This window comes from Haliotis cracherodii, unplaced genomic scaffold (assembly GCF_022045235.1).
Source record: "Haliotis cracherodii isolate W230 unplaced genomic scaffold, xgHalCrac1.p SCAF_11, whole genome shotgun sequence".
NCBI lineage: Eukaryota > Metazoa > Mollusca > Gastropoda > Lepetellida > Haliotidae > Haliotis > Haliotis cracherodii.
This window is the reverse complement of record NW_027266266.1, coordinates 9,654,856-9,674,649: the sequence shown is the minus strand read 5'-3', so window position 1 is coordinate 9,674,649 and position 19,794 is coordinate 9,654,856. Positions and strand designations below refer to the sequence as shown.

At 46.3% G+C, this 19,794-nt stretch overlaps 3 protein-coding genes across 3 annotated transcripts in view; 2 read left to right on the top strand and 1 right to left on the bottom strand.

The window, feature by feature from the left end:
• Positions 1 to 12: 12 nt before the first annotated feature.
• Positions 13 to 3,171, bottom strand: LOC139454806 (uncharacterized). The gene has a single exon (XM_071236432.1). It carries the CDS (start codon positions 3,169 to 3,171, stop codon positions 13 to 15), a length of 3,159 nt encoding a protein of 1,052 aa, XP_071092533.1.
• A 74-nt stretch (positions 3,172 to 3,245) lies between these two features.
• Positions 3,246 to 4,075, top strand: LOC139454805 (hepatitis A virus cellular receptor 1-like). The gene is made up of 2 exons (XM_071236431.1): positions 3,246 to 3,252; positions 3,333 to 4,075. The coding sequence occupies exons 1-2, from the start codon at positions 3,246 to 3,248 to the stop codon at positions 4,073 to 4,075; spliced, it is 750 nt and encodes a 249-aa protein (XP_071092532.1).
• Positions 4,076 to 13,161: 9,086 nt separating this feature from the next.
• The window catches only part of LOC139456206 (ADP-ribose pyrophosphatase, mitochondrial-like), a 78,064-nt gene continuing 71,431 nt past the window's right edge, over positions 13,162 to 19,794 (top strand). Inside the window, exon 1 of the mRNA XM_071237760.1 lies at positions 13,162 to 13,295. Within this exon, the coding sequence (XP_071093861.1) occupies positions 13,244 to 13,295 (52 nt within the window). The 5' untranslated portion in view covers positions 13,162 to 13,243. The remainder of the gene's footprint in view (positions 13,296 to 19,794) is intronic.

Genomic DNA, 19,794 nt, shown 5'->3' with positions numbered 1-19,794 from the left:
TGTGAAGGTACGTCACTGCTGGGAGGGGTGGGGTGGTGTGACAGGGGATGGTGCGAGGGGGCGTGGGACGGTAACGGGATGGTGTAGGGCGTTGGGCGGTGACGGGATGGTGTAGGTCGTGGGGCGGTGACGGGATGGTGTAGGGCGTGAGGCGGTGACGGGATAGTGTAGGGCGTGAGGCGGTGACGGGATAGTGTAGGGCGTGAGGCGGTGACGGTTGGTGGAGGGCGTGGGGCGGTGACAGGGGATTGTGGGAGGGGGCGTGGGGCGGTGACGGTTGGTGTAGGGCGTGAGGCGATGACGGGATGGTGTAGGGCGTGGGGTGGTGACAGGGGATTGTGGGAGGGGGCGTGGGGCGGTGACGGGATGGTGTAGGGCGTGGGGCGGTGACGGGATGGTGCGAGGGGGCGTGGGGCGGTGACGGGATAGTGTAGGGCTTGAGGCGGTGACGGTTGGTGGAGGGCGTTGGGTGGTGACAGGGGATTGTGGGAGGGGCATGGGGCGGTGACGGTTGGTGTAGGGCGTGGGGCAATGACGGGATGGTGTAGGGCGTGAGGCGGTGACGGGTTGGTGTAGGGCGTGGGGCGGTGACGGGATGGTGTAGGGCGTGGGGCGGTGACGGGTTGGTGTAGGGCGTGGGGCGGTGACGGGATGGTGTAGGGCGTGGGGCGGTGACGGGATGGTGCGAGGGGGCGTGGCGCGGTGACGGGATGGTGTAGGGCGTGGGGCGGTGACGGGATGGTGTAGGGCGTGAGGCGGTGACGGGATAGTGTAGGGCGTGAGGCGGTGACGGGATAGTGTAGGGCGTGAGGCGGTGACGGTTGGTGGAGGGCGTGGGGCGGTGACAGGGGATTGTGGGAGGGGGCGTGGGGCGGTGACGGTTGGTGTAGGGCGTGAGGCGATGACGGGATGGTGTAGGGCGTGGGGTGGTGACAGGGGATTGTGGGAGGGGGCGTGAGGCGGTGACGGGATGGTGTAGGGCGTGGGGCGGTGACGGGATGGTGCGAGGGGGCGTGGCGCGGTGACGGGATGGTGTAGGGCGTGGGGCGGTGACGGGATGGTGCGAGGGGGCGTGGGGCGGTGACGGGATAGTGTAGGGCTTGAGGCGGTGACGGTTGGTGGAGGGCGTTGGGTGGTGACAGGGGATTGTGGGAGGGGCATGGGGCGGTGACGGTTGGTGTAGGGCGTGGGGCGATGACGGGATGGTATAGGGCGTGAGGCGGTGACGGGTTGGTGTAGGGCGTGGGGCGGTGACGGGATGGTGTAGGGCGTGAGGCGGTGACGGGTTGGTGTAGGGCGTGGGGCGGTGACGGGATGGTGTAGGGCGAGGGGCGGTGACGGGATGGTGCGAGGGGGCGTGGCGCGGTGACGGGATGGTGTAGGGCGAGGGGCGGTGACGGGATGGGGCGTGGGGCGTTGACGGGATGGTGTATAGGGCGTGGCGCGGTGACGGGTTGGTGTAGGGCGTGGGGCGGTGACGGGATGGTGTAGGGCGTGGGGCGGTGACGGGATGGTGCGAGGGGGCGTGGCGCGGTGACGGGATGGTGTAGGGCGAGGGGCGGTGACGGGATGGTGTATAGGGCGTGGCGCGGTGACGGGTTGGTGTAGGGCGTGGGGCGGTGACGGGATGGTGCGAGGGGGCGTGGGGCGGTGACGGGATGGTGCGAGGGGGCGTGGCGCGGTGACGGGATGGTGCGAGGGGGCGTGGGGCGGTGACGGTTGGTGTAGGGCGTGGGGCGGTGACGGGATGGTGTAGGGCGTGGGGCGGTGACGGGATGGTGTAGGGCGTGGGGCGGTGACGGTTGGTGTAGGGCGTGGGGCGGTGACAGGGGATTGTGGGAGGGGGCGTGGGGCGGTGACGGGATGGTGTGAGGGGGCGTGGCGCGGTGACGGGATAGTATAGGGCTTGAGGCGGTGACGGTTGGTGGAGGGCGTTGGGTGGTGACAGGGGATTGTGGGAGGGGGCGTGGGGCGGTGACGGTTGGTGTAGGGCGTGGGGCGGTGACGGGATGGTGTAGGGCGTGGGGCGGTGACGGTTGGTGTAGGGCGTGGGGCGGTGACAGGGGATTGTGGGAGGGGGCGTGGCGCGGTGACGGGATAGTATAGGGCTTGAGGCGGTGACGGTTGGTGGAGGGCGTTGGGTGGTGACAGGGGATTGTGGGAGGGGGCGTGGGGCGGTGACGGTTGGTGTAGGGCGTGGGGCGGTGACGGGATGGTGTAGGGCGTGGGGCGGTGACGGTTGGTGTAGGGCGTGGGGCGGTGACAGGGGATTGTGGGAGGGGGCGTGGCGCGGTGACGGGATAGTATAGGGCTTGAGGCGGTGACGGTTGGTGGAGGGCGTTGGGTGGTGACAGGGGATTGTGGGAGGGGGCGTGGGGCGGTGACGGTTGATGTAGGGCGTGAGGCGATGACGGGATGGTGTAGGGCGTGAGGCGGTGACGGGTTGGTGTAGGGCGTGGGGCGGTGACGGGATGGTGTAGGGCGTGGGGTGGTGACAGGGGATTGTGGGAGGGGGCGTGGGGCGGTGACGGGATGGTGCGAGGGGGCGAGGCGCGGTGACGGGATAGTGTAGGGCGTGGGGCGGTGACGGGATTGTGCGAGGGGGCGTGGGGCGGTGACGGGATGGTGCGAGGGGGCGTGGGGCGGTGACGGGATGGTGTAGGGCGTGGCGCGGTGACGGGTTGGTGTAGGGCGTGGGGCGGTGACGGGATGGTGCGAGGGGGCGTGGGGCGGTGACGGGATGGTGTAGGGCGTGGGGCGGTGACAGGATGGTGCGAGGGGGCGTGGCGCGGTGACGGGATGGTGCGAGGGGGCGTGGGGCGGTGACGGTTGGTGTAGGGCGTGGGGCGGTGACGGGATGGTGCGAGGAGGTGTGGCGCGGTGACGGGATGGTGCGAGGGGGCGTGGGGCGGTGACGGTTGGTGTAGGGCGTGGGGCGGTGACGGGATGGTGTAGGGCGTGGGGCGGTGACGGGATGGTGTAGGGCGTGGGGCGTTGACGGTTGGTGTAGGGCGTGGGGCGGTGACAGGGGATTGTGGGAGGGGGCGTGGGGCAGTGACGGGATGGTGTAGGGCGTGGGATGGAGACAGGGGATGGGGGGGGTGGCGGGTAGGCGTGAGGTGGTTGATGTATGTTCACTTGGTAACACGTGAGGCTCAGAGGGATGTTCATGAATAAATATTTTTTAGGAGATTGTAAAAGGAGGGTTCTATTTTGCTGATAAAGTACGAATAATTATAAATATAATGTGTCGTAGAATGTCCGAGTAACGCCCCTAACGAATTCTTTGTTCCTGGTGTTTGTTTAATTTCAAAATGTTTGGGTTTTTTCAGAAATTCTTAACGTAACAGTTTCATCGTCAATCATTACATCACTTACATTGGACACGTCACTAGTAACGCTTGAAACGTCATCACTTACCATGGATACGTCGTCAGTCACGATGGAAACGTCATCAGTCCTGATGGATACGTCATCACTCACGATGTATACGTCATCACTCACGCTGGATACGTCACCAATCTTGTGGGAAACGTCATCAATAACGATACAAACGTCATCGGTCTTGTGGGATTCGTCATCGACCACGTTCAACAGTAACAGTAAGTTGTCGCCATCACCGACCTTGCTAGCTACAAGTACATCCTCCGGAAATAGCGTCACAACTCACATGACCGACCTTACAACAATTTCTACACCCGCAAGCATTTTAATGTCAACAGCAAACAGTCACTCAACTTCTACAGGTGTCAGTTTAACTGGAACGACGTCATTAAGCACCGTCGTCCCTACAACAGCGGTGCCTACGGTGTGTATGTGCAGGTGTTCATTGAACGTTACAACGGAGGAAATTGAACGTTTAAAAAGGGATATCCAGTTAGCTCTATACATTGATAAAAGCGTGTTATCAAAGACAATTAGACGTTTAAAAAGCGTGCCTGACACCCGAAGATCTGCTACATCTATTGGGGCAGCTGGAATCGCAGTCATCGTTTCAACGATCGGTTTCTTCATCCTGACTGACGTTGTTCAGATGTGCAGGGATCTATTTCACGGACCCATGCGTGGTACATGACGTCAGCAAGTTGGAAAAGAACTATCTTATTTTTTTTAAAAAAACGAGCCCCATCTATGGGTCATGTATTACATGATATGATAAAACAAACGTAAAAAATAAGACAATGGCAAAACACATATCCAGAGAGGCAGAGAAAACACACATATATATTTTTCTATTGCGATATACCCTTTTCTGAAAAACATTGCTTTAAAACTGACCAGAATAGTATATACTGAAGAACCAAAAAGTTAGGGATCATGAATCTTTGGGGAATATTTCTATGAAATTGTGTGCGCGGTTTGCACTACAAAAAATGTACCAAAAATATATTCATAATCCGTAAATATTTTAAATATTTATGAAATGTGCATCTCAAATAATCGATGATTTGTTTTCTCAAGATGACAGGTTATGTTATTTGATGTTATGGACATTGAATACTTAAGAATTAGTACCTTGTTGATGTATTGTTGTTGTTTTAGTTTTGTTTTTTTGTTTGTTTTAAGGGGGTTTTGTTGGTCTGTCTGGTTTGTTGTTGTTTTTTGTTTGTCTTTTTTGTGTTTGTTTTGTTTTAGGTTTTGAGTATTTTGGTTGTTTTTTGTTGGTTTGTTGGCTTTATTTTATTTTATTTTATTTTATTTATTTATTTTTATTTTTTTTATTTTGAGGGGGTAGGCATTAACATTTAAATCGGTGTGCACACTGTATAAATCTGCGTCGTTTGCACACCGTTTGCAAACGTTTGCACACGTTTGCACACTCTGTAAAAAAGGCATCAACATGTTGAAGTCAATTCTCATGAATAAATACGTCAACTTCCAATAACTTCCAAGACTGCTTATATTATCATAACAGTTGAACACACAAACAACTGTAAACAACAGGGAGAAATCAGTGACATCGTCCACCAGCCCCGCCCATTCTGTCATCAGTCAGTCAGGACAAGGCTGTCCAAATTGTATTTTCGGTTTATGGAAAGAAATGCTTGGCTGGCAAATGCCACGACATTACCTACAAATTATTCATAACTCTCTTACACAATAACCGTTAACGTATACATATATTCTACCATGCTTTAGATTATTTTTCTACATATATTTCCTTTACTTTGTTCCTACCTATCCCTGGGGCACGGGTGGCCCAGTCGTCTAAGGCGCCGCGATTCGCTGTGCAGTGTTGCCTCCCTTGGGCACACTAGAAACCTATGATTGTGGGTACGAATCCCGGTTCGATCCGATTATGTTTCTAGGTTTGTCAGCACCATACCCGTGCTCGTGGGTTTCACCAAAGTGGTAAACGTCTGAGACCTGCATCACTTCGGGCTTTCCTCCCACATTAAGCTGACACGCCGTGACATAACTGGAATACTGTTAAAGGTGGCATTAATCCCAACTCACTCACTCACTCACTCCTACCCATCCCATGTGCCTTCGCATAGCTCATATTACCTTGTCCACCTTCCATAACCGCTGACCTTCATGTTCCGTACAACGCTATATTTGACTATTGCTCAAAGCGGTGTAACATCAAACTCACTCACTCGCCTTCGTATGTGGGGATTTAGGGTTAGAACTAATTTCCCACAGTCTATGCTTAGTTGTAAGAGGATATTCGTGGATTGGGTGGTCTGGGCCCCGTTCCACAAAGCCATCTTAGCGCTAAGGTAATCGTAACTCCCATACTTTAACACTGGCTTACGATAGTCGTAGCGCTAAGATCGCTTTGTGGAACGGCGTCCAGGTGTGTTAATAGATTGCGTGTTATCGTACCCCGAAGGCATGAATCGTTGCTCATACTATTAACCTCTGGTTTATCTGACCCAGACTCGATTAGCTGCTGGTCACCTTTCTACAGCTGGAATATTGCGTGCGGCGTTAAACATCTAAGAAATAAAGAAGACGTTTGAATATCGGAAGACTGAACGTTACCCTGACGCGTGTGTTGTTCAACGTTCTGCATTCGGTGGTGGGAGTGTTTGTTTGTTTGTTTGTTTGTTGTTTAACGCCGCACTCAGCAATATTCAAGCTTTATGACGGCGGTCTGTCAAATAATCGAGTCTGGACCAGACAATCCAGTGGTCGACATCATGAGCATCGATCCACGTAAATGGGATACGATGACATGTATCAACCAAGTCAGCGAGCCTGACCCCCCGATCCCGTTAGATGCCTTTTACGACAAGCATAGTCGCCTTTTACGACAAGCATGGTCGCCTTTTACGACAAGCATGGTCGCATTTTACGACAAGCATAGTCGCCTTTTACGGCAAGTATGGGTTGGTGGGTGTGTAATGGTGCGGAGGGAGGGGGGGGGGGGGGTATCCTTGTACGTCATAGACACCTCCTATTGATCATCGCTAGCAGTTTGACAGATGTTCGGTACGGTCACGAAGTGTACCGACCTCACGTCCTCCTGTTCCTTGAGAAGATCGATGCTCATCAATCAATGGATTGTCTGGTCCAGACTCGATTATTTACAGACCGCCGGTCCTGAGGATCCGCCCTTGAACTTCCTGCATTCTGATGCAAATTACCTTGCTACACTAATTCATACATTCGTCACCACTCGCCCCTTTCCGTAACCTGCATTCGTCACCACTCGCCCCTTTCCGTAGCCTGCAAGAAGACTCGTCCCCCTATCGAGGAAGGTTTTGTGCGAAAATACGACAAACCAATCTGAAATATATATAATATATGGGGAAATATATGTGAACCATTACACAACGAGTTGACAATTGTTTTAGGTATGCCCGTTTGCGCTAAGACGGAACCCGGTCCCAAAAATGGCCACGAGTGGGGCACGAGTCGCTATTCGGCTTGTCCCGGAATAACACGAGTTGGTCACGAATGGAATGTTATGTGCGAAAATACGACAACCAGTCAGAATGCGCGTATGATTTCAAGATCTTCGTCAAAGAATCCCTCAGAAATAATTTTTAGTTTTACATATGTCTTGCATCTAAAAATATACCCAAGACACAGTTAAATGTGTTCAGGCATACTGTATAATTCCGCATGTCCCGATGTGCTTTAAATTGCATCTGAAATATATATAATATATGGGGATATATATGTGAACCATTACACAACGAGTTGACAATTGTTTTAGGTATGCCCGTTTGCGCTAAGACGGAACCCGGTCCCAAAAATGGCCACGAGTGGGACACGAGTCGCTATTCGGCTTGTCCCGGAATAACACGAGTTGTTCACGAATGGGGCACGAGTCGCTATTCGGCTTGTCCCGGAATAACACGAGTTGGTCACGAATGGAATTCATACAGTTTAAACACCAGTCTTTCATGCACCAAACAAAATGCACGGTCAATCCTTGGGTAAACTGACAGTTGACGTCAACAGACGACACTGACTTCATGCTTCATGGACAGCAATATTTTGTTCTGTTCCAAAGCGGTTCTTTGTTTGCTTCGAAACATTATTTCCCATGACAGTCCGAGGTAAACAGGAATTTTCCCCGCCAGTGTGGTTTGCATTTGTAATTTTAATAAAATATTGTTAATTAGACAAACGCCAGTCAGCGTGCTGTCTCGGGCGAGTCCGTTCTACAAAAGTTGGTTCAATATTTAACAGTTCTAGTGCCGAACACAACTACATGAAAGGCCAGAAATTCAATAGTTTTCAGTGCGAGTGCCCAGGAGGGCTGAAACATCATGTTCAGACACTGTGAGAATTTAATGATGTTCTTCATACAATGCCTACAACCAATTCGCATGAATGTTTTAACTAGGATAAATAGAGGTTATTTCAAAATGCCACGAATGATGCTGATTTGACAACCACGAATCATCAATCTCATCGACCGCACCTTTTGGTCTTATTGTATATTTTTTTTTTGCATATTTGCGTTCTTCAATATCTTTCAATAATTAGCGGGTCTTTTTTCCATGGTGATGGTTAGATGATTTGGGCCGTTTTTAATTAACGCTGATAGTGTTCAAACACGGTTTATTGCGCTGGACAGGTGACATGAGGTGAAATGGGGTTTAACGTCGCGTCCAAGATTATTGCACTTATATAGCGACGTGCATGTACGTGTGTGTGTGTGTGTGTGTGTGTGTGTGTGGCTGCTTGTACTAGTCCGGACTGATGCCGATTTATACTGCTAGCTCACTGAGATACCATGCCGCAGTTTAACATCAATGTCCCACTCAGACGACCAGTCCTTGTTTTAGCCCCTTAATGCCGGAGCGCCAGACAGGGTAAAAAGCGCTGTACAAAGTTATGTCCCTTAGATGTAAAGGGCAAGGTCCTCACCTTCACCCCCTTCCATCGCTATGAGACTAACCAGTGCATTTCATATCCGCAATTACCCACGCGCCTAGATATAGCTGAACTCCTATTCACACACCTAGATTAACTGAACTGATATTCACACAGCTAGATATAACTGAACTGATAGATATAACGGATCCGATATTCACACAGCTAGATGTAACTGATCCGATATTTACACACCTAGATATCACTGAACTGATATTTACACACCTAGATTAACTGAACTGATATTCATACAGCTAGATATAACTGAACTGATAGATATAACGGATCCGATATTCACACACCGAGATATAACTGAACTGTCCATACACCTAGATATAACGGAAACAATATTCACACACCTAGATATAACTGAACTGTCCACACACCAAGCTATAACGGATCCGATATTCACACAACTAGATATAACTGAATTGATATTCACACAGCTAGATATAACTGAACTGATGTTCACACACCTAGATGTAACTGATCCCATATTCACACACCTAGATATAGTTGAACTGATATTCACATACCTAGATATAACTGATCGGATATTCACACACCTAGATATAGCTGAACTGATATTCACACAGCTAGATATAACTGAACTGATGTTCACACACCTAGATATAACTGATCCGATATTCACACACCTGGATATAACTGAACTGTCCACACACCTAGATATAACTGATCCGATATTCACACACCTAGATATAACCGATCCGATATTCACACACCTAGACATAACTGATCCGATATTCACACACCTAGACATAACTGATCCGATATTCACACACCTAGATATAACTGATCCGATATTCACACACCTAGACATAACTGATCCGATATTCACACACCTAGACATAACTGATCCGATATTCAAAGTGCTGTAAGTTGGACACATTTCTGTCCGTGTGAGGGACAGCTGGTTGTATGTGTACACGATCTAAAAGGGGATTTTATGTTCGCTTCACGTCCTCTCTCCCCGAACACAGACAGTCGTAGATGCACACCAGTGAGCAGTCCACGCTGCTCCCGGAGACAGTCGTAGATGACACCAGTGAGCAGTCCACGTTACTCCCGGAGACAGTCGTAGATGACACCAGTGAGCAGTCCACGTTGCTCCCGGAGATAGTCGTAGATGCACACCAGTGAGCAGTCCACGTTGCTCCCGGAGATAGTCGTAGATGACACCAGTGAGCAGTCCACGCTGCTCCCGGAGACAGTCGGAGATGCACACCAGTGGGCAGTCCACGTTGCTCCCGGAGACAGTCGTAGATGCACACCAGTGAGCAGTCCACGTTGATCCCGGAGACAGTCGGAGATGCACACCAGTGAGCAGTCCACGTTGATCCCGGAGACAGTCGTAGATGACACCAGTGAGCAGTCCACGCTGCTCCCGGAGACAGTCGTAGATGACACCAGAACGCAACACAAGTTGTCACGGACATCTATGTTTCAAATATTAATATGTATAAAGTTTACACAATTCAACAAACAGGGGGTAGATGAAAATAAATCCTTGGCGTCGATTAATCATGTTATAGGCGAGCGCGAGCGCTTTCAGCTCCTTCATGCGCCTTCCCGACCCCCTTTATACAAATTATTCAACTTCCGTTGATGTAGTTTGCTTACCTGCTTAATGTTGTTTGAAACAGTATGCCTGAAAATCTTAAATCCTCACACACACACACACACTCTCTCTCTCTCTCTCTCTCTCTCTCTCACACACACACACACACACACACACACACACACACACACACACACACACACACACACACACACACACCTCCTCTTTCTAATTTCAACTTAGACAGTGAATGTGAAATCCCTTCACAGAGGCTCGTTAGTTAGACTTATTCGTCACAGTAAAACAATCCATTCCTCACGGATTGTGCCCCACGTGAACACACGGGTTAGAACTGATCTTCAGCAGTCCCTGCTTGTCGTAATAGGCGTCTAACGGGATCGGGTGGTCAGGCAGGGAGACTTGGTTCAAGCTTGTCATCGTATCCCAATCGCGTAGATCGATGCCATTCACTGAATAGTCAAAGATCGTTAAACAGCCAACAAACGAACATATATATTAATTGTGGTTCTCAATGAATTGCGCGCTTCTCCAATAGGTCATCAATTGATTGATGCGGACGTACAATACAACCATCTCCGCCAGTAGTGTGGGTGTGTTAAAATTGAAATTCACCTCGGCATTTATAAGTGAGTGAGTGAGTATGGTTTTACGCCGTTTTTAGCAATATTCCAGCAATATCACGGAGGGGGACACCAGAAATGGGCTTCACACATTGTACCCATGTCGGGAATCGAACCCGGGTCTTCGGCGTGACGAGCGAACGCTTTAACCACTAGGCTACCCGACCGCCCCCGGCATTTATAAAGCCATATTGTGACCAGAATTAAATGTACATTTATAATCATAAAACCTATAGGCAATTGACGGTAACATACAAATAATGTCACAAGATTGTATTTATAAACAGTATATGTCAAAATAAAGCCATTTTTGAAAGAAAGAAATTTTATTTGCGACATAGTTGCTCATTAAAACATATGCTCATTAAGTTTGATTGAAGGGTTATAGGTTAAACCATCATGAAATCGACCACTGATAAAATGTTCGATAAGTAATCGATTTTAATGACAGACAACCTCAAATCCGTTTATCCGGAAAACGCAGCAATCTGTCTGGATTAACGAATTATTGTTACAGACTTTGTACAAAGCTAGACATCCGTCACAGTAATTGTTCGGAGAGGAGAGTGTCCGGAATATCGGGGTTCCACTATATCATATCACCATTAGCCTAGATGTTGATTTGCTCTACAAGCGTTGGAAGAGAAGGCGTGAGTCATTACTATATAAATGGATTTGTTCTAAAAACTATTTTATTTATTTATTTATTTATTACGTGAGACAATACTGAAGGCCCAGTTTCGATGCCCCACGAGTGTGCAATGTGTTAAAGCACGTTTCTGGCGTGCCCGCCGTGATATTGCTGGAAATTATGTAGAGGCGGTGTAAAACCATATTCACCCACTCACTTTACTATATATATTTTGTTTTGTTTTTTTGTGAGGAGGGGGTTGTTGAATTGATTATTTGTCTTCCTCCCATATCTATCTGTTTGATTGGCAATCTAGAAGTTGGTGAGTAAGTAAGAAAACTTACAACTATATAGTGAGTGAGTATGGTTTTACGCCGCTTTTACTATATTCCAGCAATATCACGTCGGGGGACACCGAAAAATGGGCTTCATACATTGTACCAATGTGGGGTATCGAACCTGGGTCTTCGACGTAACGAGCCGACGCTTTAACCACTAGGCTATCCCATCGCCCCTGCAACCTTAGGCCAGGTTCACACAGTGCCGATTGTGGCTCCCGTTTGAGATCAGACAGCGCTACGACACGAAAAGTGAAAAAGGCGGATTACTATCCTCAATGATCTGGAATGTCCTATCATTGTCTGAACGCAGTCGTACACGTTCGAAACAGAGTCCTACGGGTAGGGAAAGGTCCAGAGTGGCCGGCCAAGCACTCCCGACAGTATGGTGCGTCCCGTAACATTCGGGAAACTCAGCCGATTTTGTCTAGTCGGATTACAATCGTGACTATGTCGTGACAGATTCTGCTGTATCGGATCAAAATCGTAACAATGTCCTGTGTTGTCTGGACGGTGTCCTGTGGATCGTGACGCTGTCGTGATGAACGGGCATGAATTGTTCATTGCCGTTTCTTGTCGATTGAGTCCAGACTGCGTCCAGATCTTGCCGAGTGCGAACCGTCTTTGTCGGTTCACTGTCCGGTCACTGTCCGATCTCTGTTGGATCGCATTCGGGAGAATCGCGACGCTGTCGGGACAGATTCGGTCGTTTTTAACCATGCGGGATCAACACAAATCGGATCAAACTCGGATTGAGAACGGCAGAATCGGGACGCTTTCTGAACAATGTTTGTGAATTTCCCGCCACGGATCACAGGATCTTGATCAGACTTTCGACAAATTTTAATTGGGAATGGTCCTATCAAGAACGGCAGTAAAAATCCTGAATGTGTGACTGAACCCTTACAGATAATATCTTCTGGTCTATAGCACATGGTCGCTGTGCAGAGTTGCGTCCCTTGGGCACGCCAGAAACCTATGATTGTGGGTTCGAATCCCGGTTCGCCCCGATTATGTTTCTAGGTTTGTCAGCACCATACCCGTGCTCGTGGGTTTCACCAAAGTGGTAAACGTCTGAGACCTGCATCACTTCAGGCTTTCCTCCCACAATAAGCTGACACGCCGTGATATAACTGGAATACTGTTAAAAGCGACGTTGAACCCAACTCACTCACCAATTATAGCACATGGCGATGTAGATCTATGTGTAATTGTGTTATCCAAAAAGGGTATGTTTTCTTACTCCAACGTCTCAGTAAGAATGTCAATGATACACAAAGATGCGGATCATTTGACTAACCTGGTCACGAATATGAATGCATTGTGTTGACGTTAGGTATATCGACAGTAGTTTCTCCAGAAACAAACAGGTAGACACAATGACATCGCATGTCGCGTAGAATATAACGAGTTTTACCTGTAACGACAACCTGTTGAACTTGTGAACGTTCACTATACATTACACCAGCCGGTCTATTACAAATGTCGACGGCTTCATCACAATAGCCCCGGCTGGTCTTTGTAAGAAACGACGCAAGAAAAGCAATCGAAAGGTACTCACTGTTATTCATTACAACTAGGTTATAGATATATCGACCAACGCTGTTACATTTTCGAAGGAGTCGGGTTCCAGGTCTGACGTGTAAGCGGGGCTACCTACCTACTCAGCCCGGGGGTGAGGGAATACATTCTGGGGGGACGTGAGGAGGATAGTGACATGGGACAGGGGAATAGAAGGTCACGAGATTGGACTAAGAAGCGATTGTACGGTGAGTTTTTGGTGATGGGAATTTCTTAATGATGCTCTCACATTATTTGTCACAGAAGGCCGTCACATTATTTCTCACAGGTCGTCACATTATTTCTCACAGGTCGTCACATTATTTCTCACAAAAGGCCGTCACATTATTTCTCACAGAAGTTCGGTACATTATTTCTCACAGAAGGTCGTCACATTATTTCTCACAGAAGACCGTCACATTATTTCTCAGAGAAGGCTGTCACATTATTTCTCACAGAAGGTCGTCACATTATTTCTCACAGAAGGTCGTCACATTATTCCTCACAGAAGGTCGTCACATTATTTCTCACAGAAGGCCGTCACATTATTTCTCACAGAAGGTCGGTACATTATTTCTCACAAAAGACCGTCACATTATTTCTCACAGAAGGTCGTCACATTATTTCTCACAGAAGGTCGTCACATTATTTCTCACAGAAGGTCGTCACATTATTTCTCACAGAAGGCCGTCACATTATTTCTCACAGAAGGTCGTCACATTATTTCTCACAGAAGGTCGTCACATTATTTCTCACAAAAGGTCGTCACATTATTTCGTAAAGAATGGCTCACGTGAGTTCTTAAAGAAATGATCAAATAAGTTCTTTAAAAGGTTCATATTATTTCTTAAAGAGCGAGTGATTGAGTATAGTTTTACGCCGCAATATTCCAATAGCAATATTCCAGCAATATCACGGCGGAGGACACCAGAAATGGGCTTCACACATTGTACCCATGTCGGGAATCGAACCCGGGTCTTCGGCGTGACGAGCGAACACTTTAACCACAAGACGTCTTGTTGGTTAATCACCGTTTAATTCTGGAGTTAGACATCACGTAAAATAACGACTGTCTAGGCGTAGGTAAAACTCCACATCCAACGGTATCACATTTTGACCTTTATAAGCAATGTATACTTTCTGGTTAATTATTAATTGTGCACAAATGCTGGTTATTTATCGAATATGCACAACAAATGTCTCTTTCCATTGTACCAACCCATTCAGCACAACACATATCTGTGACCGATCATGAAATTGGAAAAAAGAGATATATTGCTTTCATCATGACTGATTTCGAACTTGATAAGCTAATTAATTATGCGTATTTAAACGCAGTAAAGTATTTTTCCAGTAATTAAGTATGCATACTTTCTTTTAGTCGTGCGTTCTCAGTGCTCAGTGTCGTCCGTAAATAATTTCATGTCAGACGGAAAGGTCTAGGAACATTACAAAATTCCCTATTTCTATCTCGATAATTTGATAGAGTGAGTGAGTGAGTTGGTTTTAACGCCGCTTTTAACATTATTCCAGTTATATCACGGCGTGTCAGCTTAATGTGGGAGGAAAGCCCGAAGTGATGCAGGTCTCTGACGTTTACCACTTTGGTGAAACCCACGAGCACGGGTATGGTGCTGACAAACCTAGAAACATAATCGGGGCGAACCGGGATTCGAACCTACAATCATAGGTTTCAGGCGTGCCCAAGGGACGCAACTCTGCACAGCGAATCGCGGCGCCTTAGACGAATGGGCCACCCGTGGCCCCCTTATGCATTAGAGGGGGAGGATTTTTGAAACTTTTGATAGACATAGGCCAATACATTTTACAGTTCTTATGAACATCAGAGACGTAAAGTTCTCTTATGTTGTGGGTAAACAGAGCATTCAGGTAAACATTCTTACATTTCCTTATTGAATTTATCACACACCAGCAACACATCCTCAATGTGGTCTTCAGTCATAGCATGGCGTACATGTTTTGTCGTTCTTCACCATCTTCGATCGCTTAATGACCAACGTGTAGACTTGTCTACTCGCTTAACACGGAGGTGCGCACGTGCGTGTGGTTGCTTATCGGACTAATGCCGATTTTATAATGCTATTCCACTGAGATACCATGCCGCAGGTTAACATGAATAACCCACTCAGACACAGTATACTGACTCCGAGCCGACCAGTCCTTGTTTGAACCCCTTAATGCCGAGCGCCAGACAGGGTAACAACAAGTACCATCTTTTAACGTATTTTGGTATGACCCGGCCGGGGATCGAACCCCCAACCTTCCGCTCTCCGGACGGACGCTCTACAACACAGGTGAGGTGAACTGGGTTTAAAATGGCATAACATCTGTACTTGCTGCATTTTTTGTGAAACCTTCATAAAGTTGGTTTAAAATCAAGAAAACTGATCATGAATTGCAGTAAAAGCGATTGTGAGCTCCGCCGATTCAGCAGTCTTACTCCGACGAGGGTAGTCTTTCCTCCGCTTGTCCGGATTGATGCCGATTTGTAGTGAGATACCATGCCGCAGTTTAACATGAATGCCCCACTCAGACATAGAATACTGACTCCGAGCCGACAAGTCCTTGTTTTAGCCCCTTAACGTCTTTTGGTATGACGTGGCCGGGGTTGGAACGCCCAACCTTCCGCTCTCCGGGCGAACGCTCTGCCACTAGACCACGGAGGCGGTCGATCTGTTAATGAAAAAAATATACATAACTATTTTATATCTGGTGAACTCTGGCTGCAGTAGTTAATACGGAAAGAGTATTTGAAGGGCGAAAGTTATGAAAGTTTTACTCAAAATAAAAACTGTATATATATTCACGTTATTAGGTAGGACATGGTTCTGACTCAATTACTTATTGTAAATTGTTTAACGCCGCACTCAGCAATATTCCAGCTATATGACGGCGGTCTGTAAATAATCGAATCTGGACCAGACAACCCAGTGATTGATATCATGAGCATCGATCTACGCAATTGGGATACGATGACATGTATCAACCAAGTCAGCGAGTCTGACAACCCAATCTCGTTAGTCGCCTCTTACGACAAGCATGGGTTGCTGGAGACCAATTCTTACCCGTATCTTCACGGGTAAGAAATGGTTCGGTGTTTGCTTAACTGTCATATGCGTAATACATTATTAAAATACCCAACATGTTATGCCTAATGCCCCAAATTGACTCAGTCGATTAGTCGCATCCGCCGAAGCAGTCACTGTCCTTCAACATACACGTGGGTAAGCATATGTAGTTAAAGTAATAGCTATGATAGATAGATAGATAGATAGATAGATAGATAGATAGATAGATAGATAGATAGATATGCAGTAATAGTAAGTGTTATGATAGATAGATAGATATGAAGTTAAAGTAATAGTTATGAGAATAGATAGATAGATAGATAGATAGATAGATAGATAGATATGCAGTTAAAGAAATTGTTATGAGAATAGATAGATAGATAGATAGATAGATAGATAGATAGATAGATAGATATGTAGTTAGAGTAATAGTTATGAGAATAGATAGATAGATATGCAGTTTAAGTAATTGTTATGAGAATAGATAGATAGATAGATAGATAGATAGATAGATAGATAGATAGATAGATAGATAGATAGATAGATAGATAGATATGTAGTTAAAGTAATTGTTATGAGAATAGATAGATAGATAGATAGATAGATATGCAGTTAAAGTAATTGTTATGAGAATAGATAGATAGATAGATAGATAAATAGATAGATAGATAGATAGATATGCAGTTAAAGAAATTGTTATGAGAATAGATAGATAGATAGATAGATAGATAGATAGATATGTAGTTAAAGTAATAGTTATGAGAATAGATAGATAGATAGATAGATAGATATGCAGTTAAAGTAATTGTTATGAGAATAGATAGATAGATAGATAGATAGATATGCAGTTAAAGTAATTGTTATGAGAATAGATAGATAGATAGATAGATAGATAGATAGATAGATAGATAGATATGCAGTTAAAGTAATTGTTATGAGAATAGATAGATAGATACACTTTTTCATAACGAGAATACAATAAGTTTTCAGAGGATGTTATTAATATAAGTAGTATTTTTATCAGTTGAGCTACAGATCTCTTTACTGTTTTTCTAATTTTTCTGTTGACCTGATTAGTTATGATAGCATGTAAGCACTGCTAATTGACACTCCCATGGTCTCGCACGTGACACAGCTGGGGCCTTATGTTACGTTTCGAGACATTAAGTAGGCTTATTAATCGTATCAATGCGTGATCATCACCGGAGCAGGGACATGCAAGTACTCACTGAACGGGTACCATGTGTATGTGACGGCCCACGTGTTGTGGTAGCAGATGGACGAGTGAGTGAGTGAGTGGGTGGGATTTGGGTGAGTGAGTGAGTGAGTGGGTGGGTGAGTGGGTGGGATTTTGGTGAGTGAGTGAGTGGGTGAGTGGGTGGGATTTTGGTGAGTGAGTGAGTGAGTGAGTGGGTGGGATTTTGGTGAGTGAGTAAGTGAGTGAGTGAGTGGTAGGATTTTGGTGAGTGAGTATTTTGGTGTGTAAGTGAGTGGGTTGATAGGTGAGTGAGTGAGTGAGTGAGTGGGTGGATTTTGTGTTTTTGTGGTTGGGTGAGTAGGTGAGTGGATTTTGGGTTAATGGTTGGGTGTGTAAGTGAGTGGGTTGATTGGTGAGTAAGTGATTGAGAGGGGTTTGGGTGAGTGAGTGGGTGCTGTGGGTGATTGAGTGGGTTTGAGTAAGTACGTGAGTGAATGGATATGAGCGAGTGAGTGAGTTGGGTTTTAACGCCGCTTTTAACAGTATTCCAGTTATATCGCGGCGTGTCAGCTTAATGTGGGAGGAAAGCCCGAAGTTCTCAGACGCTTACCACTTCGGTGAAACCCACGAACACCGGTATTGTGCTGACAAACCTAGAAACATAATCGGGACGATAATCCACTGATTGACATCATCAGGATTGATCCACGCAATTGGGATACGATGGCATGCTTTAACCAAGTCAGCGAGCCTGATCACCCGATCCCGTTAATCGCCTTTCCCGACAAGCATGGGTTGCTGAAGACAGATTCGAACCCGGATCTTCATGGGTCTCACTCGCCTTGAAAAGTACATTACTTTACGGTGTGTCAGCTTAATGTGAGAGAAAAGATTCTGTGATAACAAACATGCTATACAGGATGAAATATGATAGTGGGCGATGGAATATGATAGCGGGTGGTTGAGATCAGATGGAATATGATAGCGGATGGTTGAGATGATATGGAATATGATAGAGGGTAGATGAGATTAGATGGAATATGATAGCTGGTGGTTAAGATGATATGAAATATGATAGAGGGTAGTTGAGATGAGATGGAATATGATAGCGGATGGTTGAGATGAAATGGAATATGATAGCAGGTGCTTGAGATGAGAAGGAATATTGAAGAGGGTGGTTGAGATGATATGGAATATGATAGCGTGTAGTTGAGATGAGATGGAATATGATAGAGGGTAGTTGAGATGAGATGGAATATGATAGTGTGTAGTTGAGATGAGAAGGAATATGATAGAGGGTAGTTGAGATGAGAAGGAATATGATAGAGGGTAGTTGAGATGAAATGGAATATGATAGCGTGTAGTTGAGATGAAATGGAATATGATAGAGGGTAGTTGAGATGAGATGGAATATGATAGAGGGTAGTTGAGATGAGAAGGAATATGATAGAGGGTAGTTGAGATGAAATGGAATATGATAGCGTGTAGTTGAGATGAAATGGAATATGATAGAGGGTAGTTGAGATGAGAAGGAATATGATAGAGGGTAGTTGAGATGAGATTGAATATGATAGAGGGTAGTTGAGATGAGATGGAATATGATAGCAGGTGCTTGAGATGAGAAGGAATATGATAGAGGGTAGATGAGATGAGATGGAATGTGATAGCGGGTTGTTGAGATGAGATGGAATATGATAGCGGGTGGTTAAGATGAGATGGAATATGAGAGCGTGTAGTTGAGATGAGATGGAATATGATAGAGGGTAGTTGAGATGAGATGGAATATGATAGAGGGTAGTTGAGATTGGATGGAATATGATATCGGATGGTTGAGATGAAATGGAATATGATAGCAGGTGCTTGAGATGAGAAGGAATATGATAGAGGGTGGTTGAGATGATATGGAATATGATAGCGGATGGTTGAGATGAGATGGAATATGATAGCGTGTGGTTAAGATGAGATGGAATATGAGAGCGTGTAGTTGAGATGAGATGGAATATTATAGTGTATGGTTGAGATGAGTTGGAATATGATAGTAGGTAGTTGAAATTAGAGGGAATATGGTAGCAGGTCAAGAATGATGACCTGAAATAATTCATTGATTGTCATTCATTACTCGGACGTTAATCAAATTCACCTACGTCTTTGTCATCTTCGCCTTGAGACTCCACAGATATGTCGGAATCTTGGAATCTTGGAGGGTCACACATAAAGTAAACAGTCAGCCGGATGACGTCACCATGACCATTGTGTCGTGCATTAAAGCGATCGTGAGAAAATACAAAATATTCATCAATTCGATGCTAAATTGGGTCGATGTTAGGGTGTGTAAGAAACTACACTCGTGCCTGTCATATACTATTTACTTCATAACTGGTTGTTTCAAAAAGCATCTCACATTTTCCGTCGTTAGATACG

Excerpts from the sequence above, each read along its gene's own strand:
- LOC139454806 (XM_071236432.1), bottom strand. The coding sequence starts at position 3,171 with ATGAACATCCCTCTGAGCCTCACGTGTTACCAAGTGAACATACATCAA.